Genomic DNA, 7915 nt, shown 5'->3' with positions numbered 1-7915 from the left:
GGGGCAAAATTCGCTTAACATCTCACTTAAGAAAAGAAATTTTGGGTTCAATTGTGGTCATAAACCAAGGACTCCCTGTAACTTTAATGAGTTTCTTTGAGAAGATATTTAACTGACTTGAGTTTTTCTTCTACTTACGTTTTTTATTCTACTTAATTCATTACTTTATCACAATAAAAAGCTCACCTTTGTAAACCTTTCAAAGCACAACTTCTTGTATTAGATTGTATTAGATTATGCTTAGGTTATTAATAACTGAAAATATTATTTGATTACAGATCTTGATGTAAAACTCCACCCATGGGCAAAATCTGCATAGAAATCCCAGAGTTCCCAGAAATTTCACCAAAAAAAGTTTGGTGAAGGTAGAGCATCTCAACTGATTCTGAATGCTGAATGTAAAGCTAGCAGGCTGAAAGCAAAGCACCCAATTAAACAATGTTTCTAGGCCTTATCACATCTAAAGTTCTTAAAAAGAAAATGATGGGTAGGTGCAGCTTAGTGTTTTTCCTTGTTTACTGATAAATTAAGTTTTCTACTTGGCCACACCTGTTCTGCAAATTTCAAGTTAAGAACCCATTGTAGGTTACAAGAACAATTAGTTTGCCTGCAAAAGATCACAGTTCAGTTCAAGACATTGAACATTAACTTTTTCACAACTTTTTGCAGCAAAGGAAGAACTGTCTTTTCTCTTCTCCTGTACTTATGCCTTTCCCCCTGCCCGAGTTTTGAAGAGACACCCCTCTTTCAGCGCCAACAAAACAGAAAAGTTTCATATCCAATCTTCTCAGCACTAAAAAGACAGCCCACTGCACTTTTGGGAAAGGAATTGTTCCTTCTACCTGCAGACTTGCATAGGATCAGCTGAGAATCTGGATGTTGGAAGGCTTCATGAATGAGTGAGAGATGGTGTAAAACCTCAGATAAAAAAATTGTTTCGGATTCATGTCATTGGTCTAGGATTAAGGTTTTAGGCCAAAAATGGTTTCCATCATTGGTTTATTTGTCTATATTTGTTTGAATTAATTTTGTTTCTGTTAAGTGCCATAACAGGACAAAACAACATGGCATCAAGTCAGAGTAGGCTAACTGAAACTCACAGAATTACTACTACCTTGAAGAGTTGTCTAAAATGATCTTAACTTTCACAAGACAGCAAGGAATCAGAAAGAATGCTAAAATTGTACTGATGAGTTTATCTCATTAATACTTTCTTTTCTAAGGAGAACATAGCTTCTCCCCATTTCCTTTCCAGTGCTTATTCTCACAAACAACCTGAGGTAGAAGAAGAGATCAGCTGGTCTGCAGTCACACCATTTTGTCAGAGTGAGCACTGCATACACCTGACCTCCTTGAAGCATCTGCCTGTTCCCTAACCTCACAAGTTAGGATACTATATATCCAGAGTTGTAGTACAAAGTATCAAAGGCCAGATTGCTCAAGATTAAAATCTGCTAAGCACTAAATTTTGAGTTAAATTTCATTTCCTATCCAGGAATGTGTTATCTATTGAAGTGCTAAATTTTGAAGCAAAGTCTTAAAACACATTCAGTTCTCTTTTTTGTTTGTAAGTAATTTCCCTGGCCATTTTTTGTTCAGCTGTGAAGGGTTTTACAACTCTTTTAAATGAAAGAGGGAAGACACCTTTGCAGGTTACGTGAGAAGGTGTTGCTAGATGCTATAGGATTTCATCCAAGTCCCTTACTTTCAAAATCCACCCAAAGGAGAGAATCTATTATTACTAACAGGCCAGCCGGCACAACAACAAAAATACTGATAAGTCTTGATTCAGTAAGTAAATTAAGGCTCGGTTAAATCGTTCCGAAAGGAAAGTGGGTGGACTGCAATGTTTTCCTGCGGGCCCTCGGGGACAGACAAGAGAAGGAGAGCGCGCGCAATGAAGGCACAAGAAAAGAAAATCGAGAGAGGGGTAAGAAATCTGGACCCAGCGGATCTCCGCGCAGGGCGGTTACCGGACAGCCGTCTTGAGATGGGATCCACAAGTCTGCTGCCTCCGACGTGACCCTCCCCACCCTGAGAGGCCGGTCACCAGTCACGGCTGCTCGGATTCTGACGTTCGTTTCAGACGCTACAGGCCGTTCCGAGGTGAAGGGACCCGTTTGCCTACAGAAAGCACCTTGGCGTCCTTTTTCCCCGCTTTTCCGAGCCGCCCCGTAAAGGAGGTCAGGCGCGAGAGGAGAAGCGAAAGCGCGCCGCTCGCAAGCCTGGCTGGGGGCTGCCGGACCACGGCTGTTTTTAAACTAAGCCCGGCGGCTTTGGAGCCTTACCTTGTTCTTTCAGGCTGCTGATTAGCTCCAGCTGCCTCTCTTCCTCGGAGCCGCTCATTTTGCCTCTCAGGCCCGCGGGGCGTCTTGCGGAGGGACACCCGGAAACGCCACTTCCCCTCCGCCCCGATGGCGGCTATGTGGCGCCACTCGCACCTGGATGCAAGCGGAGAGGGCGAGGTTTGAGGCGGGCGCTGGGAATGATCCCCGAGCAGCCTCTCTGCAAGGCTACTGCACATGCCCGGCCTTCTCTTGGAGCATGTGCGAAAGCCAGATTTCTTGCACCGGAGGCAACGGGGATTTTTTCCTCCGCTCCCGAGCAGGCCTTTATGGTCTTGGCGCAGAGAAGAGGGAAGGAGGCAGCAGGTGGAGGATGAGGCGTCGCTGTGGAATAGAACAGAATTCTTCATTGGCCAAGTGTGGGTGACACATAAGGAATTTGTCTTGGTGCATGTGCTCTCAGTGTACAAAAAGAAAGATACATTCGTCAAGAATCATAACGTACCACACTTAATGATAGTCATAGGGTACAAATAAGCAATCAAGTCATACTAGGAAACAGTCAATAAGAACATAAGCAACAAGGTTACAGTCACAAGTGGGAGGGGATGGGTGATAAGGAGTGATGAGAAGGTTAATAGTAATAGTAGTGCAGCCTTTGTAAATAGTTGAATAGTGTTGAGGGAATTATTTGTTTAGCAGAGTGATGGCTTGTGGGGGGGAAACTGTTCTTGTGTCTAGTTGTTCTGATGTGCAGTGCTCTATAGCGTCTTTTTGAGGGTAGGAGTTGAAGCAGTTTATGTCTAGGATGTGAGGGATCTGTAAATATTTTCACAGCCCTCTGTTTGACTCATGCAGTATACAGGCCCTCGATTGAAGGCAGGTGGGTAGTAATTGTTTTTTCTGCAGTATTCTAGAGCTTTTGGGTTCAGCAACGTTATATTACACCCGTGTTAATAAATACGGCAGGAGAATGGTCTTGCGCTTCTTTTTTGCAGTTATGTCCAGTCACAGGGTACAGTTAGTCCTCAACTTATGATCACAATCGAGCTCAAAATTTATGTTGTTAAGTGAGACATTTGTTCAGTGAGTTTTGCGATTCCCTTTTTCTTGCCACAATTGTTAAGGGAATCACTAGCTTGATAAAGTTATCCAGTTCTTAAGTGAATCTGGCTTCCGCGTTGACTCTGCTTGTCAGAAGGTGATCACATAACCCCAGGACACCGCAACGGTCCGATTTATGCCAAGCATCTGGATTTTGATCACATGATCAAAATGCTGCAAAGGTCGTAAGGGTGAAAAACGGGCCTAAGTCACATTTTTCAGTGCTGTTGTAACTTTGAACGGTCACTAAACCAACTGTTGGAAGTCGTGAACTACCTGTAGAAGAAAGTGCTATGTGAACTTGAAATCTCCAATTAGATAAATTTTTCTATTCAGGGACATTTAAGTGACGGCTGGACAAATTACCTGGAAGGGTAAATTTTGGGGAATATCGTCCATTGTACAACAAAGACAAATGAAGGGGGATTTTCACATTAAAGCCAGAATATTTTCAAAGTTCATTGAAACCAGGGGAATTTATTTCTAAAAGGATTAGTTGGGACCCTCAAGGGTGACTTAATTGTGCGTGTACACTCTGAATATACAGCTTATAAATACCAATATCCCAACAAATGATTAACCAGTCTTGTGGGTGTACCTTTGAATGTAAGGTGTCTATTTAGAAATACATCCACAAGAGCGGTTAGTCATTTGTTGGGATTTTGGTATACTATTGATTGATCAAACCAAAGTTAAAGGCAGCACTTTCTTTTTTACTTTCCAGAATTTCTTCTCTTTCCTATTAAACAGCATTGATTACCAGTGTGCTCCCACACATGATACAAGGTGCAGCTACTAACTATAAAGAACTAAGTAGTGTAGGGGCAAGCTATATGATCATTTATCTTTCATGTTTTTTGCCCAACCGGTATGTTCTAGCTACTGATCTGGGTCTCTTCAATTAGGTAATGTTATCTTTTGGAGACCAGGAAGACATAGAACATATATAAGAGTCTAAAGATAAAAAGTATGAAAAGCTAGAAAATACAAGTTTATGTTAAAGAATATATAAAAATGAGTCTTAGGCTAAAAAGAGGAATAGGAGTACTAGGTGGGTATATGAGAGCATAAAATATGTGGAAGATTATATCAGATTACAGAGATTCTAGTGTGGCAAACCAAGGGCTGATTAAGTGTAGTTTATGCCCAGGACATCATACTATGAATTTCAAGTGTCAACTCACAGAACCTGAAAGCAGCAAGGAACTGTAGATTTGTCCCGTGAACCCTATAATGGTGAAGTGAAGCTAGTATAAATATCTCTGTAATGCAGGCATTGGAGAAACACATGCTCTGCTGTTCATAAGGACATTGTCTTCCCAGGTAAGGAATCTTCCTGTATTGGTTTTCAAGAACAGCCAAAGGGAGGCCAGGACATCAGGGCACCCATTAAGAAACTTGCATAATTGCTCTTTAAAAAGTTAGATTGTACCATCTCTGCTGCAACAGGGTGAACCCCTGACTTGTACTATACAATAGCTATGTCATTATTTTTGACACAAATGGCTAAAAGCAGTTGGATTGTAATGCCCAACCCTAGAAAAAAAGAAATATAATACTCCTCTTTGAAGTCATCCAGGAAATATGGACCAGATAAACAGAAAGAGATTACTGAGCCAAGAATTTTAGAATTGTTTTCATTTCTATAAAGAAAAAGAATAACAATGTCATCACCAGACAAGACCACTGGAATATATCTGTTAACCAGTTTAGGTAGCTATTTTTTTAATTAAGGTATTGTACTTGTCCTTATTTTTAAAAGGTGAAAAATAATGGAGGAAGAATTCAACCTTGCTTCACTCCTGGTTCTAATCAAATCTGTTCTTTACCCTTGGGAACCATACCTAGCTCTCAAATAACATTTATATATTAGCTGTTGAATGTTTTATCAATATTGGTAACTAGCAGTTTTTTCCATAATATCCCTCTAGATATTGAAAGACAGGCAAGTCTAAGATTTATAAAAGCTGCATATGGGGTGTTTTTTAGATCCACAATGATATTTCTGTATTAAGAATTACAATATCACTGCCTTGTCTGTAGATCTTCCTATTCTAAATCCTGCTAATTCTTCTGCTATAACATTATTGTCTTCTATGCAATCATAATATTTCTCAAACAGATTTTTAGGCTAAATTGTATTAGTTATATTTAAGAAGCTGATTAGCTGATAGTATGATATTCCTTTTTTACGAAGCACTTACTTATTGTGAGATACCTCCTTTGTTGTCTATCATGTTTCCACATCCATCTTTTTTTAAAAGATTAATTTCATTTTTTTAAAAAATAGCAAGCTTACATGGTGCAAGGCATAGCACCAATCTCTAGCAATATATGTATTTGCAATAATGATTTTGGGCTACGCAAAAATCCTACTAGCATGATAAAGAGCACCTTGCAGCTAAGTATAGTTGTGATTAATGTTTTATGACTGGCTTTTAGGACAGTATACATCTTCAAAGGATTTTTATTGCAAGAAACATTTGTGCAGAGTATGTGTGAAAATGCTCCTCTACCCTTTCTAAAAGCAAAGCATCTACATTGGTTCACATCACAGTTAGTGTTGCTCTGATAGCCTTTTCTAGCTCTTAGAATCACTATAAGAGATGAGTGACATGAAGCCTCTCAATAGGACAATTATATCACCTCTGTGTGTCTCAGAGAGGCTTGTCACCTAATCTGAATAAAGTATGTCTAACATCTACACCCATACGAATTGCCTACCATGAAAGCCAGGTTAGGATTAGACAGGCCTTCCATAAATGAGTCTCGAGCAAAACATACCCTCAAAATTCCAAATGTATCTCTGACCCTCAAAAGTTGTAAAATCCTGACCAAATTGATCACGCATATTTGGTTTCAGGTTTTAAAGCTAGTATCTTTTTTGTTTGCTTCTGAGTAGATATGCATAGAATCGCATTGTTAAACCATGCATATAGATATGATAGAGGGCTAGAAATAACTGCCATAATGGCTAACAATAGCCATAATGGCTGGATTTTCTGTGATTTGAGGGCTTTTTGCCTTCTCGTAACACTCTTTGGTTCCTTTCATACTCTTCTCTGATCACAGTTACTGAAAATCAGCATATTTTTTTTGGTCATTTTTTTGGTCATTTTTGGAATAGATAGACCCCTAAAAATAGGCTTAATATGCTTTTTTAAAAATCCCTGTAAAATCTAGGGAGGAAAAATCTTTTCCAGAAGAATTAAACAGCTCTTACCTCCTCCCTGTTTATACCCATACACACAGGCTCCCTAAAAAATGGTGACTATAGGCTCCTGCCAACAGGAGCATGTCCACTCCTGATTCTTGACTATGCTAGATAAGTCAATATTTCCCTACTAAAAATAGCCTTAAAGACAAATTTCATATACATTTGTAACTGATAACATATTTTGCTGCCTTATGTGCTTTATTGATCTCTAGTTCTGGAGACAAACTGAATTGATATGTTTACAACATGGTCTATTGGAGAATCAATAGGTAGCAGTGTGGTGTCTATCGTACTTCATTCATGGGCATTCAAAGACACTGATTCAATCTATTCTATAGTAACTATATCTCTGATGGAGGATTTTTGATGCCTGACCATTGCAAATAATGCTGATATTTCTCAAGAAGATGTTGCACCCAAGTTTGGCTGGGTGCCTTTAAGATGGCTGTGAAGCAATTAGTTACATACATTAATAATAACCAGTCGGTAGTGGGGTGGATTAACGTGGCTGGAAGGATATGGAGAATTACAGAATACTTGGGACAGAAGCTTAGGGCCAAAGGAAAACTGCATTCCTCATTTAGAAAAGTACCATACCTAGCATTTGCCTTGTGCATCCAAAATTTTGTGATGTGTCTTTTCACCAGTTGAACAAATTTATTTTCACCTGAGTAGAGTTTTGTCAGGGAAGATAATGAATATAATTATCCAACAAAAGTGTTAGATTTTTGCAGATCATACAAGTGGTTTATTTCCGCATAGCTAGATATATTTTCCTGCCTTTGGGCCTCAGTATTCTCCGCATCCCCATTATAATCCATTGTAGATGTATACTCTCACTTTTCTAATACATGAATACATGAACTAATACTTTAATACATTTACGTGGCTTCTCATCTAAGCTGGTTGTACCAACAAAACTGGCTATTGCTGGGTGGGGGTGGTTAGGTGTTGATTCTTTTGTTCGTCCACCAGCAGAAGGAATATGATCAGAAGAAGTGTGATCAGCTCATACATTGTTCATGGTCTACACTACAGTGATAAGGTCTGCTGCTGGGAGTGAAAGCAGTGACAGGAAAGAAAGAACCATAACAAAATTATTCCAGATACTAGTTGACATGCACTTTAGGGCAGCATTTCCACTAATGAATCAAAGCATCTTCTATAGTCATCTAAATGTCATAAATCAGTACTAGGGAAAGGTCATAGATTGTAAAAACATCTGCAGATGGAATAATGGAACTCTGGCTCAAAAAGGAGGTAAGGTATCCCTACCCCCAAGTAATTATTCTTTTTTATATCACCTATA

The 7915-nt window shown here is 39.4% G+C and overlaps 1 protein-coding gene and 1 long non-coding RNA gene across 2 annotated transcripts in view; one reads left to right on the top strand and one right to left on the bottom strand.

The window, feature by feature from the left end:
- SHTN1 (shootin 1) overlaps positions 1–2428 on the bottom strand; it is a 92798-nt gene extending 90370 nt beyond the window's left edge. Inside the window, exon 1 of the mRNA XM_026670202.2 lies at positions 2289–2428. Within this exon, the coding sequence (XP_026525987.2) occupies positions 2289–2346 (58 nt within the window). The 5' untranslated portion in view covers positions 2347–2428. The remainder of the gene's footprint in view (positions 1–2288) is intronic.
- Positions 2429–2490: 62 nt separating this feature from the next.
- Positions 2491–7915, top strand: part of LOC148130871 (uncharacterized) — a 53169-nt gene continuing 47744 nt past the window's right edge. The window contains exons 1-2 of the long non-coding RNA XR_015749400.1: positions 2491–2786; positions 4663–4712. This is a non-coding gene — a long non-coding RNA (uncharacterized LOC148130871). The remainder of the gene's footprint in view (positions 2787–4662; positions 4713–7915) is intronic.

Source organism: Notechis scutatus, chromosome 4 (genome assembly GCF_049901735.1).
Source record: "Notechis scutatus isolate UNSWTSFEM ecotype Mainland chromosome 4, rNotScu1.2, whole genome shotgun sequence".
Lineage (NCBI taxonomy): Eukaryota > Metazoa > Chordata > Lepidosauria > Squamata > Elapidae > Notechis > Notechis scutatus.
This window is presented reverse-complemented; position numbering and strand designations above follow the sequence as displayed.